Here is a 20,572-nt window from a genome sequence, read left to right as displayed (position 1 = left end):
GCCTTGCAGTGCCTCCACTCATTAAATTCAACATGAATCTGTGGAGTGTACAGCAAATACTGTAGAAAGTTGCCAACTTGTATTACTTCAGACAAAAAAAAAAAAAGCTGGCTTTAGTTTTTTGCAGTAGTTTACAGACCTGTGAATTGGACATGATTAATGATAAGATGTGTTTTTCTGTTTGTTGTATTGTGCTCAAATAATTGGATGGCACCTCTAAACTGAAAAGGATACCCACTGTTTCAACGTCATGCAATTCTACTATCACTTAGTATTTTAGTATCATAGGAAAACAATTGTGTTCTTTCTAAATGTCATGAAAAACTGTCCTAGTAAAAATCAATCCTCTGTGTATCCTTAAATCAGATTTCAAAAATTCACACTACACCATGTTGTTTCAGACCCTGGCATATGGAGACATGAACCACGAATGGATAGGAAATGAGTGGCTGCCGAGTCTGGGCCTGCCTCAGTATCGTAGCTACTTTATGGAGTGTCTGGTGGATGCTCGCATGCTGGATCATCTCACCAAGAAAGACTTGCGCACACACTTAAAAATGGTGGACAGCTTTCATAGGTAGGAGATATTGCTTGTTCCAAAAGTCTGAATCCACTCACAAGAAGTGGATTCAGACTTTTGGAACTTTTGGGAAGTTCTTCTCAGTCTTCAATTTTTCAGTTACGATTCTGGCTACTGCAGTGAAATAAATTTCGATCTAATTTTGCACAAGAAAAAAAAGGGCTGAAGTATGAGATCAGAATCGAGAGTAACTGAGACATGCCAGTTATTCACAAGATTTAGACTTGTATAATTTAAATCAACTATAATTTACAACTTGCTTTTTGGTTTTGAATTGAAACAGAGCCAGTTTACAGTATGGCATCATGTGCTTAAAGAGGCTCAACTATGACAGGAAGGAGTTGGACCGAAGGAGAGAGGAGTGCCACCATGATCTCAAAGGTAAAATTGCCATGACATAATCGTAACATAACAGTAATACAGGCAAGTGATTTCTGTATTTTATTCAATTTCCATTCAATGTGATTTTGCTTGTTTAGCACTTTAAGCATAGTCACAATGGACATGTGTGTGACAAGAACTCCAGGCATCAGCATCAGCATGAATCGGGCAGGTCCGGAGAGCAAACGGAGTCAGGATTACTGGTATCTCAGGAGTAGCAAGTGTAGGGGTTGGGGCTATGACAGCATAACTAAAATGGAGAGCCAGAATGTATTACACGAGGACGCACTGAGGCATAAAACAGCCCACCATTCCATCAACAAACCTGAAGGAACAATGAACTCAAAAAACAAAAGGTTTTATTTTGTTTCTATTTGTGCAGAAATAAATTTCCCTGACAAACAGCATCATCTAGTGGTAACTGCATTTGGAAAAGTCAACAGCTGAGACTCACTGTCAAATCCATTTAAAAGCCCCGTGCCTTGTTGAACTCGAGCGTGGCACATGAACTTGATCCAGCTGCTGCAGCCTTTCATGTGCCTCACTAGCAACGTACACAAGACACACTCACACGCGTGCAGATTGTGTAAATGTACTCGAGCACACACGTGTGCTGTCCTTTAAAGTTGACTGCCCAGCTGTGTGGAAAGATCACCAAAAATATGCATCTGTTGACATAATGGCATGAAGTTACTACGGGTTCATTCTGTTCATTCTGACCAGGCACTGTACTATAACATTACTATAACACTAGTATAAAATTTGTCTCTAGCAATTAAATTTGTCTATCTTAGTAAGATTTATAGCCCAAAAATGAAACGTGTTTATTATTATTATTATTATTATTATTATTATTATTATTATTAATACCCTAATTTGTATAGTGCTTTTCAAGTCAGGTGGCACAAAGGTCTTCATATCATGACACCAGAGCCAACAGAGGAAGAAGAGAAAAGAAAAAAAAGAAAAGAAGAGAAAAGGCATTCCAGAAAAAAAAAACATTCAAATAAAAGGAAAATATTACCACTGTAAGATACAAAACATTAAGAATGTAAATACTGTGTCTTGCAAAAGTATTCAGAGATGCAACAAAGACACCAAAGATAACACTGAAGGAGCTGCAAAGCTCCACAGCAGAGATGGGAGTATCTGTCCATAGGACCACTGTAAGCCATACACTCCACAGAGTGGGGCTTTATGGACAAGTGGCAAAAAAAAAAAAAAAAGCCATTGCTGAAGAAAACATGTTTGGAGTTTGCCCAACAGCATGTGGCAGACTCCTCAAACAGATGGAAGATGATTCTCTGGTCAAATGAGACTAAAATTAATCTTTTTGGCCATCATGGGAAATGCCATGTGTGGTGCAAACCCAACACCCTGAGAACACCGTTCCTACAGTGAAGCATGGTGGTGGCAGCATCATGCTGTGGGATATTTTTCATCTGCAGGGACAGGACAGCTGGTCAGGGCTGAAGGAAAGATGGATGGTATTAAATACAGGGCAATTCTGAAGGAAAACCTGCTTGAGGCTTGAGACTGGGATGAGGGTTCACATTCCAGCAGGACAATGACCCTAAACATGCTGCTAAAGCTACACTGGAGTGGTTTAAAGGGAAACATTTAAATGTCTTGGAATGGCCTAATCAAAGCCCAGACCTCAATTCAATTGAGAATCTGTGGCATAACTTGAAGGAGTTGGAGCAGTTTTACCTTGACGAATGGGCAAAAACCCCAGTGGCCATATGTGCTAAGCTAATAGAGACATATCCCAAGAGATTTACGTCTGTAATTGCAGCAAAAGGTGGCTCTACAAAGTATTGACTTTGGGTGGGTGAATACCTATGCACATTCCAGATTCCTGGGTTTGTTTGTTTTTCTCATCTCATTATCTCATTATCTCTAGCCGCTTTATCCTTCTACAGGGTCGCAGGCAAGCTGGAGCCTATCCCAGCTGACTACGGGCGAAAGGCGGGGTACACCCTGGACAAGTCGCCAGGTCATCACAGGGCTGACACATAGACACAGACAACCATTCACACTCACACCTACGGTCAATTTAGAGTCACCAGTTAACCTAACCTGCATGTCTTTGGACTGTGGGGGAAACCGGAGCACCCGGAGGAGACCCACGCGGACACGGGGAGAACATGCAAACTCCACACAGAAAGGCCCTCGCCGGCCCCGGGGCTCGAACCCAGGACCTTCTTGCTGTGAGGCGACAGCACTAACCACTACACCACCGTGCCGCCCTTTGTTTGTTTTTTTCATCTTAATTATTGTTTGTGTCACAATAAAACAACAATTTTCACCTTTTAAGTGGTAGGCATGTTGTGTAAATCAAATGGTGCTAACTCCCCAAAAATCCATTTTAATTCCAGCTTCTAATGCAACAAAACAGGACAAACACCAAGGGGGATGAATACTTTTGCAAGACACTGTATATATGTTAAAGATGCACTATGCAAGATTTAGTGGCATCTGGCAGTGATGTTGCAGATTGCATCCCTCCCAGAGCATTTTTTAACATAGTTACTGGGAGACCAAATGGTCTCCCAGTGGCCAGATTTGGTCTCCTAGTCAATGCCAAACCAGCTTCACTGGGAGACCAAATTTTAAACCAAGTTATGTTAGATTGATGCTGAAAGGTAAAACTGAAATGGGATTATGGGAGATGCTTGAATCGCTGGTCCAAATTCATAAGACTGTTTTCTTTGGATTAGAATGTTTAAGAAATATTGAAGTTGGGTTGTCAAGACTGTTCCAATTTCCAAATTATAGACTAAATATACAGTTATTTGATACTACGTTTCACATTGAGCAATAAAATTGAAGATTTTCTTATTTCTTATTTTTCACTGTTTCTTAAAATACATAATATTATGAAAGTTGATAAAACAATAACTTAAACTCATAGTGTAATTTTAGTATTTTACCATACTTATGATGAAGTTATGGTAACTTGGCACTGCATTAACCATGTTGATATTATGCTGGCTGAAACGAGGATTCGTAATGCGGCAATTTGCATCACAGAATATGCTGCAGCGGTGCAGCTGTATGGACTCTGGGGCCTGTGATTGTATTGCCCAGACGAGTTGGTCTCCTAGTGGAAAATCCTTAAAAAATGCTCTGTCCCTCACCACTCTCTTTCCAAGTTTTAATGACCCAAGTATACTTCAGTGGACATGGTCTACGCACTATGCACACAAATAGTGCAAATTTTGTGTCTGCATGGACTGTGCACATTGACTGCATGTGTATGTACTCATCCAGTCGGTGAGAGTAATTGAAGTGTGAAATACAGAAGAACATTTTTAAACGATTTTAGAAAGTCCTGTTGAATCATTCTTCTTTTTTCAACATCAGCATTAAACTTTGAAGAAGCTCTTCTCGAGTTACAAATTGTCGCACATGCCTTTTGTGTTCTTGTTTTTATCCTATTCAGTGGATTGTCTTACTTTCAGACCACACTCTTTGGCACTTCCAGTAGGTGAGGCAGGTATCCAATTAAAGGCCCGGTCCCACTGGCCGATGGACACAAAACGTATGCAAAAAGGACACAGCGGACGAGCAAAATTTCGGGGGTGGCTCTATCCGTTTTCATCCGCTCCAGAAATAGACAAAATTTGCGAAAATTTGCGAAAACAGAACGGAAAAGAACGGACATGGGTAGTATATAGCGGGGATGTTAAACGCATGTTCATAGGAAGCCTAGCGGATGAAAGCGGATGGAAGTGGATGACAGCTCCGAAGGGGTTACCGGTGATAACTGAGAAGCGGACGCATAGCAGAAAGAGCGGATGCATAGAGGATGAAGGGGATGCATCACGTACGCCTAACGGAAACAAAGGGGATGTTGCGCGGATATATATCGGATGCAGACCGATTGTCCGCTAGGTGTCCTTCTATATACTCTAGACATACTCCAGACATCCTAAATATACGAGATACATCCCAGATATAAACGCTTTGTCCGTTTTGAATACTTTATATACGAGATGCATACGCTTACATCCTTTCTATTTCCGTGCTACTAACGATGAATAGACGTTTCATGTACCTTATCTTTCCTCCCTCTTTCCATTTTCAGCTGCAGCAGATGTGAGTTGCGAGGATGCCCAGAGGATGCAGAGAGGATACAGCAGACGTTTAATGGCTGATAACGGACATAGAACGTTTGTTGCTCGTATATGTCGCGGATTTACATCGTACACGGCGGAAAGTTCATCCGTTCTAAAAGTTTTGTGCAGCTCAAAACTTTTTGCGCGGATGAAATCACAGTGGACGGACGCTCGATGGATAGAGCGTATGAAGCACGTATGCAATGAGTACACAACGGATGCATAGCGTTTTCCAACGGATGGCAAAGATTTTTTTACGTTTTACATCCTCTTTGCATCCGTAAGTGCAGTGGGACCGGGCCTTAAGGCATAGTGTGTATGCACTCAGAGATGTGTACACATTCAGCAGAAAATCGAGTATACTTTTGAGACACCCATGCACATGTCCATGTCCTCATTGCATGAAGCTGTGGCTGTGGAAGTATACTTAGGCCTTTCAAACCTACAGTGGCTGTCAGGAGCAATAATATCTCTCTGCAGAGCTGTGGTTTTACACAAGCAGCTTCACAACAACAGTTTCATCCCAGTGGCCACATTTGTGTGACCACATTTATTTATTTTTTTAATCTTAGTGGCTGTTAGGCTAATCAACACTCATTCGTTTTTGGTGGGTTTCAGATAAATTTGTGATATAAAAGTAAAATAAAACAATGCTAGTGTCGCAGACACTTTTGAATCTTTTAGGGTTTTCTTCTGAAAACTAAAAGCCTGGTAGGTGTTTGGTAGGCTAGGTGGTTTACCTGGGCTTTGTGTATCTACTCACACTACATGTGCAAGAATAAAACTTGGCTTCAAACAGGCTTGAACTGTGAGCATAATATTACTTTATTGCAACCATCAAAACAATTACTCAAGCAAGAATACAACTTCACTAACAGTTATGTCTTCTCAATAATATCTGATTTACACCAGCCATTTCACCATGGCACTTTCACCCCAGTGGCATTCAACGCATGCGCGGCACCTTGTTTTTGTTGTTGTTGTTGTTGTTGTTATCTTAGCAGCTGTTAGGCTAATCAACATTTCAATATTTTTAGGTGGGCTTATGATAAATTTGATATAAAACTATAATAAAACAACTTCTTTCATTTTTTTCATCTTTCTTCTTCTTCCTTCCGATGCTGGATTCAAAGAAGAAGAAACCAAGAAGCCTTTATTTGTCACACGTACAATCAAGCACAGTGAAATTTAACCTCTGCATTTAACCCATCTGAAGCAGTGAACACACACATGCACACACAAGTGAGCAATGAGCGCATACACACATACCCAAAGCAGTGGGCAGGTACGTTACAGTGTCCGGGGAGCAGTTGGGGGTTAGGTGCCTTGCTCAAGGGCACTTCAGCCCAACCTTGCTGCCCCATGTTAACCTAACCGCATGTCTTTGAACTGTGGGGGTAAACTGGAGCATGTGGAGGAAATCCACGCAGACACGGGGAGAACATGCACAGAAAGGTCCCCACTGGCTGCTGGGCTTGAACCGAGAATCTTCTTGCTGTGAGGCAACAGTGCTAACCACTATATCGCCATGCCGCCCCACAATTCTGCCCCAGGACTCAAGCTGCCACTTATAAAAACGTAAATGCAAAAGGAACTCTCTAAAACCAGTGTTTGGCTTGTCCAATCCGGGCTACTGTAGAAACATGGTGGCACAACATGGAGGGCTCCATGAAGAGGACCTGCTCTCCATGTATATATGAAGGGCTCATTCTAAGCTTACAAAAACACAAAGATTTGTAGTTACATGTGATTATTCATTAATTAAAACGCACTTACGAATACTATATTCTATTTCTAGGGTGGCATAGTGGTGTAGTGGTTAGCACTGTTGCCTCACAGCAAGAAGGTCCTGGGTTTGAGCCCAGTGGCCGACAGGGGCCTTCCTGTGTGGAGTTTGTATGTTTTCCCTGTGTCTGCATGGGTTTCCTCCGGGTGCTCCGGTTTCCCCCAAAGACATACAGGTTAGGCTACAGTAATTGGTGGCTCGAAATTGACCGTAGGTGTGAATGTGAGTGTGAATGGTTGTTTGTCTCTATGTGTCAGCCCTGCAATGATCTGGCAACTTGTCCAGGGTGTATCCCGCCTCTCACTCATAGTCAGCTGGGATAGGCTCCAGCTTATCGCGACCCTGCACAGGATAAGTGGTTACGGATAATGGATGGATGGATATCACTGTACTCAACTACTCAAGGGCCTCCAGTACTTGCATTGCTATGACTATGGGCGGCATGGTGGTGTAGTGGTTAGCATTGTCGCCTCACAGCAAGAAGGTTCTGAATTCGAGCCCGACAGGAACCTTTCTGTGTGGAGTTTCCATGTTCTCCCCGTGTCTGCATGGGTTTTGTCCAGGTACTCCAGTTTCCCCCACAGTTCAAAGACATGCAGGTTAGGTTAACATGGGGTGGCTTTAGGCTGAGGTGCCCATGAACGAAGCGCCTAACCCCCAACTGCTCCCCGGGCACTGTTAACATGGCTGCCCACTGCTCTGGTTATGTGTGTGTGCTCATTGCTCATGCGTGTGTGCATGTGTGTGTTCACTGCTTCAGATGGGTTAAATGCAGAGAGGAATTTCACAAGTGTACATGTGATGAATTCTTCTTCTTTAACACTTTAGACAGAAATGGGAGTTTGGAGATAGGGCTATAAATATTTGGGTCTGACTGGTCAAGTTTTAATTTCTTGAGCAAGGGCTGCAGTTTTAAAGTAGTCAGGAACTACACCAGTGGCCAAAGAACTATTCAGACTAGATAAAAGAATGGGGGCTGCTACATCACTGACTTCTTTGAGCGGTCGACTTGGTATGTAATCTACAGAACTAGATGATGGTTTAAGCAGATACAATAATTCAGTTTCTGAGCTCTTGCTCAGAAATAGTCCTGAATTAACTCAATAAGACCAGTTCTACACATTGTACCTTATTGTAAGGCTGTGGTCACACAATAGAAGTCTTGATGTTGTATACTTTATTAGTGTTGTTCAGAAAGTGTCCCCCAGAAACTGCAGTAAAATATTTATATCCATCTGACCTGTTAGGGACACTCTGCTATATAAATGTCACACCTGTATTGCTGTTTTTAAGACATAAAATCAAGCAGTTGAACCTAAAGCCCTAAACACAGACCAAAAATAAAAACACTAGTTAACAGAGTATTTATCTGGTCCTCCACAGACACTCTGGTATGGACAAATGAGCATGTAATGAACTGGGTGCAGACCATTGGGCTAAAGGAGTACAGCAATAACCTTCTGGAGAGCGGCGTACATGGTGCCCTTATCGCCTTGGACGAGATGTTCGACTTCAGCAGCCTGGCCCTCATCCTGCAGATTCCCATGCAGAACACACAGGTGACAGGCATTAAAAAACTGGCTTTATTAGCCAAATATTATAATTTACATGACATTTATGGTGGATAAAAGAGGCCATGGTACTTCCAAATTAAGACAATGCTAGCAAATGCAGAAATCATGTACATCACTTCAACAACGTGTAGTTGCATCAAGTTGGAAGTGCCAAAGAGTGTGGTCGGTAGATGTTCTGCTAGCAGTGGCATAATCAGAAAGTAATTTCAGTTATGATTGTTTACCACCAAACAATCTATTTACATTAATAACGTTGCCATAAAATACATTTATGACAGTAACACTGCATAAGTAATAATATGGGAAAATTACACCTCATGTTATCAATCGTGATCTACTTTTCTTTTGTAGTAAACTCCAGCAGGCTATGTCACCGGCTCTCACCTCAATATCCCTGTATAGCTATCTGGCTAGTAGAGCAGCAACTACAATTATCAACACCTTAACGATCTTTTGGCCATTGCAAAAGTAGAAAAGACTTTCAATCCATAAATTGTGCATGAATAATTACTCAGACTTCCACTGGAAAAAAAATGAGGTGATTTCCGATTACTTATCATATCAGATCACATGACACCGTTCCACAATTATCAACATCCAGATGATTATCTATAAAAAAAAGTATAAAATGTCTACTGATATTGTAATATGTGGTAGATATTTACAACAAACTGCAAATATACGTGTGTGTGTGTGTGTGTGTGTGTGTGTGTGTGTGTGTGTGTGTGTGTGTGTGTGTGTACACATTCTAAATGGAATAGAAAAATCTGAATTTTCAAGCATGTAATTTTTTTATGTGCTAGGAATTTAATTCTGGTCTAATTCTATTTATTGTAATAGGATTCCAAATTCTCTATAAGCATTCCATTCTGTTATGAATCAGAAAAAAAAATATTATAAATCACAGCACTTTTTTAAAATAAAATCATCTACTTCAACAATGTTACACAAAGATCGAGCATTAACAGTTGTAAATGTCACTTAATTCCACAGGGTGTCGATAATGGTGGACACCGCTGAAAGTGATCACTATTATTGACACCTCATGTGACTTCTCAAACTCGCGTTTAGATACAAAATGGCAACTGTCAAATGAAAGAGTAAGAAACAAAGTAGGTTTCGACAAGGAGATCATGAAATATCGGTGAATTTGATCAGTAAAAACATTCCATGATCTTTGCACCATGCTTACCTGCGATGATAATGTCTGGGTTTTCCTGAAATTGCTGATCGTGCTAAAAACATTCCATCTCAGGTAACGAGCTGTGTCATCAGACAACAAGATCAAAGGGCGAGGGGCGGTCTTCCGGTTGATTAATTAACCAATAATGACTGTTGTGACTGAAACTCACCTTTGTAAAATTGTGTTTAATTGGTAAATCTGAAAAAGTGTTGATAGTTATGGATTGTCGATAATTGTAGCCACCGCTCTATTTGACTAAATTCAAGATATTTTCACTTACGAAGATCTAAATTTTTGCAGCATATCCACACCTAAAACTCCTCTTGGCTTACCCATAGAACTCTTGCAGGATTTACAGTTTCAATGGCATTGTTTAATAATCTCTGGATTCAGATTATATGAGTAATCTTATCTCTACACTGGTTCTCGTGTATCAGTGGATGCCGCTGGTACCATTTAGTATAACTGACGTGTTCCTCTCCAGAGAAAAAAATGGAAAATGCATTCCTCAAAGCTCACAGAATGCTTTTGTGAATTATTCAAAGATATTTGTAAAATAAGCTCCAAAATTGTTAAAGTTTTGAGAAGGAACTGCTTTTTTCTGAGAGAAGAATTTATGATCATGCAGTGTAGTCAACATAGCTAAAAGTAAAAATGGAAGCGCTTCAGATTCTGCCTAACTGAGCATGAGTACCGCAAAAATGTAGAAATATTTTTAATTTCTGTAAAATATGTATAAACCGCCACCATGTTGGAGGATATACAATATACATATATACACATAGTGGTAAGATATACAGTGGTAAGAGTACAGACTGGAAGGTAAAGAGGAGTTACATTTAGAAGCTTGTAGTCGTTTCTCAAATCTATTTTAAAAACAATCATTTGACTGCTTCAAAAGATAGGGCTCTAACACACGAGTATATAACATATTTAGTTATAAAAGAGCATGCACCAAGCAAGGAGGCTGCAGTATTTGAGCTAGTGGATTGACATGAATCTTGTTCAATTGACTCTGTGATCATTTGGGAAGATTCTTCAATAATTTTGTGTTTCTTTCTGTGCTCTGTAAGCCTAGCATTTCAAACTGCCGCTTTAGTACCACCTTTAATCTTGTTGTGGCCTATGTTTTGTGTTGGAGCCCAGTCTGGATCTGTAAAATTGTAGAGATCAGCTGGTTTCCCTAATGGGAAGAAAAAGCAAAATAAAAGCAGCATTATCAAAAATTATATACAGTGGTGCTTGAAAGTTTGTGAACCCTTTAGAATTTTCTATATTTCTGCATAAATACAACCCCGATTCCAAAAAAGTTGGGACAAAGTACAAATTGTAAATAAAAACGGAATGCAATGATGTGGAAGTTTCAAAATTCCATATTTTATTCAGAATAGAACATAGATGACATACCAAATGTTTAAACTGAGAAAATGTATCATTTAAAGAGAAAAATTAGGTGATTTTAAATTTCATGACAACAACACATCTCAAAAAAGTTGGGACAAGGCCATGTTTACCACTGTGAGACATCCCCTTTTCTCTTTACAACAGTCTGTAAACGTCTGGGGACTGAGGAGACAAGTTGCTCAAGTTTAGGGATAGGAATGTTAACCTATTCTTGTCTAATGTAGGATTCTAGTTGCTCAACTGTCTTAGGTCTTTTTTGTCGTATCTTCCGTTTTATGATGCGCCAAATGTTTTCTATGGGTGAAAGATCTGGACTGCAGGCTGGCCAGTTCAGTACCCGGACCCTTCTTCTACGCAGCCATGATGCTGTAATTGATGCAGTATGTGGTTTGGCATTGTCATGTTGGAAAATGCAAGGTCTTCCCTGAAAGAGACGTCGTCTGGATGGGAGCATATGCTGCTCTAGAACCTGGATATACCTTTCAGCATTGATGGTGTCTTTCCAGATGTGTAAGCTGCCCATGCCACATGCACTAATGCAACCCCATACCATCAGAGATGCAGGCTTCTGAACTGAGCGCTGATAACAACTTGGGTCGTCCTTCTCCTCTTTAGTCCGAATGACACGGCGTCCCTGAGTTCCATAAAGAACTTCAAATTTTGATTTGTCTGACCACAGAACAGTTTTCCACTTTGCCACAGTCCATTTTAAATGAGCCTTGGCCCAGAGAAGACGTCTGCGCTTCTGGATCATGTTTAGATATGGCTTCTTCTTTGAACTATAGAGTTTTAGCTGGCAACGGCGGATGGCACGGTGAATTGTGTTCACAGATAATGTTCTCTGGAAATATTCCTGAGCCCATTTTGTGATTTCCAATACAGAAGCGTGCCTGTATGTGATGCAGTGCCGTCTAAGGGCCCGAAGATCACGGGCACCCAGTATGGTTTTCTGGCCTTGACCCTTACGCACAGAGATTCTTCCAGATTCTCTGAATCTTTTGATGATATTATGCACTGTAGATGATGATATGTTCAAACTCTTTGCAATTTTACACTGTCGAACTCCTTTCTGATATTGCTCCACTATTTGTTGGCGCAGAATTAGGGGGATTGGTGATCCTCTTCCCATCTTTACTTCTCAGAGCCGCTGACACTCCACGATGCTCTTTTTATACCCAGTCATGTTAATGACCTATTGCCAATTGACCTAATGAGTTGCAATTTGGTCCTCCAGCTGTTCCTTTTTTGTACCTTTAACTTTTCCAGCCTCTTATTGCCCCTGTCCCAACTTTTTTGAGATGTGTTGCTGTCATGAAATTTCAATTGAGCCAGTATTTGGCATGAAATTTCAAAATGTCTCACTTTCGACATTTGATATGTTGTCTATGTTCTATTGTGAATACAATATCAGTTTTTGAGATTTGTAAATTATTGCATTCCATTTTTATTTACAATTTGTACTTTGTCCCAACTTTTTTGGAATCGGGGTTGTAGAATTTTCTATATTTCTGCATAAATATGACCGAAAACATCATCAGATTTTCACACAAGTCCTAATAGTAGATAAAGAGAACCCAGTTAAACAAATGAGACAAAACTATTATACTTGGTCATTTATTTATTGAGGAAAATGATCCAATATTACATATCTGTGAGTGGCCAAAGTATGTGAACATCTAGGATTAGCAGTTAATTTGAAGGTGAAATTAGAGTCAGGTGTTTTCAATCAGGTGTGAGTGGGCACCCTGTTTTATTTAAAGAACAGGGATCTATCAAAGTCTGATCTTCACAACATATGTTTGTGGAAGTGTATCATGGCACGAACAAAGGAGATTTCTGAGGACCTCAGGAAAAGCGTTGTTGATGCTCATCAGGCTGGAAAAGGTTATAAAACCATCTCTAAAGAGTTTGGATTCCACCAATCCACAGTCAGACAGATTGTGTACAAATGGAGGAAATTCAACCATTGTTACCCTCCCCAGGAGTGGTCGACCAACAAAGATCACTCCAAGAGCAAGGTGTGTAATAGTTGGCGAGGTCAGAAAGGACCCCAGGGTAACTTCTAAGCAACTGAAGGCCTCTCTCACATTGGCTAATGTTAATGTTCATGAGTCCACCATCAGGAGAACACTAAACAACGATGGTGTGCATGGCAGGGCTGCAAGGAGAAAGCCACTGATCTCCAAAAAGAACATTGCTGCTTGTCTGCAGTTTGCTAAAGATCACGTGGACAAGCCAGAAGGCTATTGGAAAAATGTTTTGTGGACAGATGACACCAAAATAGAACCTTTTGGTTTAAATGAGAAGTGTTATGTTTGGAGAAAGGAAAACACTGCATTCCAGCATAAGAACCTTATCCCATCTGTGAAACATGGTGGTGGTACTATCATGGTTTGAGCCTGTTTTGCTGCATCTGGGCCAGGACGGCTTGCCATCATTAATGGAACAATGAATTCTGAATTATACCAGTGAATTCTAAAGGAAAATGTCAGGACATCTGTCCATGAACTGAATCTCAAGAGAAGGTGGGTCATGCAGCAAGACAACAACCCTAAGCACACAAGTCTCATCTCATCTCATCTCATTATCTCTAGCCGCTTTATCCTTCTGCAGGGTCGCAGGCAAGCTGGAGCCTATCCCAGCTGACTACGGGCGAAAGGCGGGGTACACCCTGGACAAGTCGCCAGGTCATCACAGGGCTGACACATAGACACAGACAACCATTCACACTCACATTCACACCTACGGTCAATTTAGAGTCACCAGTTAACCTAACCTGCATGTCTTTGGACTGTGGGGGAAACCGGAGCACCCGGAGGAAACCCACGCGGACACGGGGAGAACATGCAAACTCCGCACAGAAAGGCCCTTGCCGGCCCCGGGGCTCGAACCCAGGACCTTCTTGCTGTGAGGCGACAGCGCTAACCACTACACCACCGTGCCACCCTAGCACACAAGTCGTTCTACCAAATAATGGTTAAAGAAGAATAAAATTAATGTTTTGGAAAGGCCAAGTCAAAGTCCTGACCTTAATCCAATTGAAATGCTGTGGAAGGGCCTGAAGTGAGCAGCTCATGTGAGGAAACCCACCAACATCCCAGAGTCGAAGCTGTTCTGTACGGAGGAATGGGCTAAAATTCCTCCAAGCTGGTGTGCAGGACTGATCAACAGTTACCGGAAATGTTTAGTTTTAGTTATTGCTGCACAAGGGGGTCACACCAGATACTGAAAGCAAAGGTTCACATACTTTTGCCACTCACAGATATGTAATATTGGATCATTTTCCTCAAGAAATAAATGACCCAGTATAATATTACACTACGTTCAGACTGCACCCTGAAACGACCCATATCCGATTTTTTTGCCCATATGCGACCTGTATCCGATTTGTTATTGACAATCTGAACGACACAGATCCGATTTTTTTCACATGCGACCCAGGCCGCTTGGATATGTGGTCCTAATTCCAATGCATATCCGTTATTTTCACATGTGACTGCAGTCTGACCGGACAGGTCGCATTCATGCGACCTACACGTCATCAACAAGAGACAAACGTCACTATTCTGCGTTGGCTAATCCCACCTCTTTGGTGGAAAACAACAACATTTGTACAGTTTTCAGAATTTAAATAGACTTTTATATAATTGATCAAGCTAATGGTGGATTTGGTAGGGACCTGGATGTTGATCTGTTAGCCTGATTAAATAAAACAGTTTCTATAACTGATTTATAACTTAAACCATCCTGTATTACAAGATTATAAGATTGTTCTGGAAATTTCCAGTAATTTGACACCTTCGGTCTCATTAGTCTGCTGCCCACATTAATCAGATTATTGTGTGAGTTCTGCCGCCGCCACAAAAACCACATCGCCAGGTCTCGCCTCATCTCCATGCTTTACTTGCAAACTTGAAGAGTGCGCTTTTTTTTTGTTTACGTATTACGTAGACGTGCTTATTACATGTCAATTTGCGCATGCGGGACACTTTTGGGTCATTTTCCGTTCATATTGGAGATCGCATTCAAGTCTCATATAATTGGTAATGTGAACGGCCTAACAAAAAAATCGGATTTCACAACAAATCGGATATGGGTCGTTTCAGGTTGCAGTCTGAACGTAGTGTTATTGTCTCATTTGTTTAACTGGGTTCTCTTTATCTACTTTTAGGACTTGTGTGAAAATCAGATGATGTTTCTGGTCATATTTATGCAGAAATATAGAAAATTCTAAAGGGTTCACAAACTTTCAAGCACCACTGTACATTGTTCCACCCTATGTTTGAAGATGTGACTCTCTGTGCTTCTTTTTCAGCCAAGGAGTTTTGCATGTAGTACAGGAATGGATATGATTATGGTGCTTATTGTTCTCTGTGTAACTGTTGTTCCTGCTGCTTTCAGGTCATCCTGCAACTCTTTTGAATGACTGCTAACATTCTTTATTGTTAATTCCAGAGAGCTGTGAAATCAAACATACCGTAGCACACCTGTCTGGTGATGCATAGTCATTGTTATATCTTTTTTTCTAACTTTCCATCTGCATATTATCAAATCAGTTGTACTGATAGGGATGGTTCATGGCTTTGTAACTTTTCATTCAAGTGTCATTTAATAATATTGCCCCTGAAAAGTAATCGTGCTGTTTAATAATAATGATGTCCAAATAATTTTTACCCTGTCAGTTTTTTAAACATATATTTTTAATGCCAGTTAATGCATACTGTTAATTTTTGTTTGTATTTGGATGCACCAAGTTGAAAGACATTAGGTATGTAAATTTAAAAAATGAATATGTACTGTAAGTGTATTAAATAAAAAAAAAAGTCTGAATACTTAGAGTATTTCCACTCATATAGGAAGTAATTGCAGGAATGTTGGACAGAGATTATATTGAAAAAGGCTGGAATATTCACTTAACCTTCTAATATTCTCTTGAATTCTGTTATAACATCTACAGTAACAGGGGTAAGCATTTTGTGACACCATGAAAAACTAACACTGACAAAGTTCAATGTATGGACCAAGCACAGTTTAAACATGCTATACTGTCTTTCTAACACCTTGTATCTGTTCCTGATCTCAGGCTAGGCAGATCCTTGAACGGGAGTTCAACAATCTCTTGGCTTTGGGGACGGACAGGCGTCTAGAGGAGGTATGATCATTAGATTTAAATTCAAACATAATTGTTTCAAGAAAAGATCAGGTCTTGTAGCAGAAACGTCTGATGTTCTATTGTTCTATGTACTTCACCAGCCTGTGATCAACTTGTTTGTCCACATACTGTATGTAATATGGACATATGGAGCTTTGTCACTGTCATGGCAATTGGTCTTTTTAAGTGATTCTGTTTCTGTACTGACATGCACAATATTTTCCAAACAGTGCGATGATAAGTCTTTTCGGAGGTCCCCATCATGGAGGAAACGTTTCAGACCCCGGGATGGCCAAGGCCTGGGCATGATGCCTGGCTCCATTGAGACGCTACCTGCTGGCTTCCGCCTCTCCACCATGTCCATTCCCTCCTCCATGACTGTCAATCCCAAGAAACAGCTGCAGCCTGAAGGTAAAAAGGGCTCCTGGGGTAAACAAGTTCAGCTTTCTCACTGGCTTACTGCATTCATCTCACAATGCTAGCATCGCTAACAACATGTATTCCTGAAAAAACTTTAACCATGAACTGATATATATACTGATGTGCCTGGGCATTTGTCTGGCTTAAGATATTGGCTTGACTGCTGATGCTAGGATTGTAACCTTATGCAAATGTACTAGCATGTATGAAGCTAATCTCATCAGCAGTTTTTTTTCTAGTTGTTTAAGATGCAAAGTGAAAGTACTAACGCTGAATCCATTCATAAGCCCGCTTTTTTTTTTTTGCCCTCTCATTGCATGTTGTATCCCTTCTGACCCTGTGGAATTATAGCTGGACCCCAAGCCCCTCAGAGGCTTGATCCCTCTGCCATCAGGACTTACTCTTGCTAACTCTGCTTTACTAACAGCACTCATGTTATCAGGTAAGCAGCTCCTGGAAGCTTTACCACAATCATATTGCTCCAGTCAGGGATGACTTCAGCTTGTATTACCTTAAGGAATAACAGTTCTAGCATTCTTAAGAAGTTTATCTGAAGGGGAAAGTGCTTCTTTTCAGGACCTTTGACAGTCCCCCTAGAGCACAGGTTCCAAATCCCGGTTTTAGTGATTTTCTTGCTTCCAATACACGTGACATACATGCTACAGCACTTCGTTTCTATCCAAAAAACTAATGTCAAACAGTGTCAATGAAACATAGAGCAATAAAAAGATGGCCTGAGGCAGCTGGAACCAGAAAAAGATAAATCCTTTCTTCCTATTGCGTGTATGTTGAAACTTAATGTGCTTTCACAGTGGTGTGATACACCTCGATGCTATAACTATAGCATGCTTCAAAATCCCACTGCCTGCTGTACTACATACACCGATCAGCCATAAAATTAAAAACACTGACAGGTAAAGTGAATTACATTGATATGTTGTGACAATGGCACCTGTCAAGGGGTAGGATATATTAGGCAGCAAGATAACAGTCGGTTCTTGAAGCTGATGTGCTGGAAGCAGGAAAAATTGGCAAGCATAAGGATCTGAGCGACTTTGACAAGGGCCAAATTGTGATGGCTAAATGACTGGGTCTGAGCATCTCCAAAATGGCACATCTTGTGGGGTGTTCCCAATATGCAGTGTACCTACCAAAAGTGGTCCAAGGAAGGACAACCGGTGAACTGGCAACAGGGTCATGGGTGTCAAAGGCTCAGTGAGTCGCATAGGGCACAACCCTATGGGTTCAGTCCCATAGAAGAGCTACTGTAACACAAACTGTTGAAAAAGTTAATGCTGACATCTTTCTGTTTTAGCCAGCATTAACTTTTCCAGCAGTTTGTGCTACAAATACTCCCTGAGTAATAATACCCACTGTATTATTACAACCCCGATTCCAAAAAAGTTGGGACAAAGTACAAATTGCAAATAAAAACGGAATGCAATGATGTGGAAGTTTCAAAATTTCATATTTTATTCAGAATAGAACATAGATGACATATCAAATGTTTAAACTGAGAAAATGTATTATTTAAAGAGAAAAATTAGGTGATTTTAAATTTCATGACAACAACACATCTCAAAAAAGTTGGGACAAGGCCATGTTTACCACTGTGAGACATCCCCTTTTCTCTTTACAACAGTCTGTAAACATCTGGGGACTGAGGAGACAAGTTGCTCAAGTTTAGGGATAGGAATGTTAACCCATTCTTGTCTAATGTAGGATTCTAGTTGCTCAACTGTCTTAGATCTTTTTTGTCGTATCTTCCGTTTTATGATGCGCCAAATGTTTTCTATGGGTGAAAGATCTGGACTGCAGGCTGGCCAGTTCAGTACCCAGACCCTTCTTCTATGCAGCCATGATGCTGTAATTGATGCAGTATGTGGTTTGGCATTGTCATGTTGGAAAATACAAGGTCTTCCCTGAAAGAGACGTCATCTGGATGGGAGTATATGTTGCTCTAGAACCTGGATATACCTTTCAGCATTGATGGTGTCTTTCCAGATGTGTAAGCTGCCCATGCCACACACACTAATGCAACCCCATACCATCAGAGATGCAGGCTTCTGAACTGAGCGCTGATAACAACTTGGGTCGTCCTTCTCCTCTTTAGTCCGAATGACACAGCGTCCCTGATTTCCATAAAGAACTTCAAATTTTGATTCGTCTGACCACAGAACCGTTTTCCACTTTGCCACAGTCCATTTTAAATGAGCCTTGGCCCAGAGAAGATGTCTGGACTTCTGGATCATGTTTAGATATGGCTTCTTCTTTGAACTATAGAGTTTTAGCTGGCAACGGCGGATGGCACGGTGAATTGTGTTCACAGATAATGTTCTCTGGAAATATTCCTGAGCCCATTTTGTGATTTCCAATACAGAAGCATGCCTGTATGTAATGCAGTGCTGTCTAAGGGCCCGAAGATCACGGGCACCCAGTATGGTTTTCCGGCCTTGACCCTTACGCACAGAGATTCTTCCAGATTCTCTGGATCTTTTGATGATATTATGCACTGTAGATGATGATATGTTCAAACTCTTTGCAATTTTACACTGTCAAACTCCTCTCTGATATTGCTCCACTATTTGTCGGGGCAGAATTAGGGGGATTGGTGATCCTCTTCCCATCTTTACTTCTGAGAGCCGCTGCCACTCCAAGATGCTCTTTTTATACCCAGTCATGTTAATGACCTATTGCCAATTGACCTAATGAGTTGCAAGTTGGTCCTCCAGCTGTTCCTTTTTTGTACCTTTAACTTTTCCAGCCTCTTATTGCCCCTGTCCCAACTTTTTTGAGATGTGTTGCTGTCATGAAATTTCAAATGAGCCAATATTTGGCATGACATTTCAAAATGTCTCACTTTCAACATTTGATATGTTGTCTATGTTCTATTGTGAATTCAATATCAGTTTTTGAGATTTGTAAATTATTGCATTCCGTTTTTATTTACAGTTTGTACTTTGTCCCAACTTTTTTGGAATCGGGGTTGTACATTATGCCAGCTATCACTTTTAGCATAGCCTGGTAGATTTCTAGACATGTTGGAGCTTCCACTTGACTAGTCATTGAGTAGCTAATGAAGTTATCATTTGTCCATCCCTGAATAAAATAAAAAATAAAGATGGTGTGTATAATAAACACAGCATAATGTTTAACATCCACAAGGACATTTGGTGCTCAGAAAATATATAAATAAAAAATAAATAATAAAGCATCCAGTGTGAAATGAACTTATATTTTAAGAATAAACATGATGTAATATTTGCTGGAATTGATAAAATCTAGCATTCTTTTCAAAGGAAATCATGCTAACTTGTTTCTAATGCTAAGGTCTCACATAGCTGGAATCACTTCATGGTAGATGCCGGTAGATGATTTTGAGCCTTCTGAGGGTCAACCTGCATGCGTTCCTGGCCCTTCCATTGGAATACGTCAAAGCCGGGGACCTACCTTGACAACAGGGCGGGCATGGCTTCCATCCCTGGAAAGTTTCATCATGCTGAAAATTGCCTTGGGTCAAGCACCGGATTAATTCATCTGTCGCAACTGTAAAGGCATACGTGAGCATCCTTTAGGCGTATGTGAGCATCCTTGAGCATCCTTGAAGCAAACATGAGGCTTATGTAGACTACCAAGGGTTACCATTGCATTCTGTTGCAACTATTGAGCTCAGAATGCTCATGGAACAACATTCAGCAGAAAGTGAAAAGTTTGCCAAGGCTTACTTCATCTTGCTGTGGCTATGCTGTACTGCAGTCATGAAAACCATACACACTGCCGTCATTGCCGGAAGGTCATATGTTGCTGCAGCCAGTGATTTTATCGGCATCTTCCATCACTATTGTCATGGCTACCATGGCTTCATTTGCATATTTACTCCGCCCAAATTTATGCCACGGATCACCTCCAAAATCTGCTGGAATGGCCACAGTAGGCCCCAACCACAGTTCTCACGGATCAACCGGCTACGT

The 20,572-nt window shown here is 40.8% G+C and overlaps 1 protein-coding gene across 1 annotated transcript in view; it reads left to right on the top strand.

The window, feature by feature from the left end:
* Positions 1-17,011, top strand: part of ppfia4 (PTPRF interacting protein alpha 4) — a 381,591-nt gene extending 364,580 nt beyond the window's left edge. The window contains exons 24-29 of the mRNA XM_060910159.1: positions 402-577; positions 864-961; positions 8,252-8,427; positions 16,113-16,181; positions 16,412-16,592; positions 16,953-17,011. Coding sequence (XP_060766142.1) covers positions 402-577; positions 864-961; positions 8,252-8,427; positions 16,113-16,181; positions 16,412-16,592; positions 16,953-17,011 — 759 coding nt within the window. The remainder of the gene's footprint in view (positions 1-401; positions 578-863; positions 962-8,251; positions 8,428-16,112; positions 16,182-16,411; positions 16,593-16,952) is intronic.
* The last annotated feature ends 3,561 nt before the right edge of the window (positions 17,012-20,572 follow it).

Source organism: Neoarius graeffei, chromosome 26 (genome assembly GCF_027579695.1).
Source record: "Neoarius graeffei isolate fNeoGra1 chromosome 26, fNeoGra1.pri, whole genome shotgun sequence".
Taxonomy (NCBI): Eukaryota; Metazoa; Chordata; class Actinopteri; order Siluriformes; family Ariidae; genus Neoarius; species Neoarius graeffei.
This window is presented reverse-complemented; position numbering and strand designations above follow the sequence as displayed.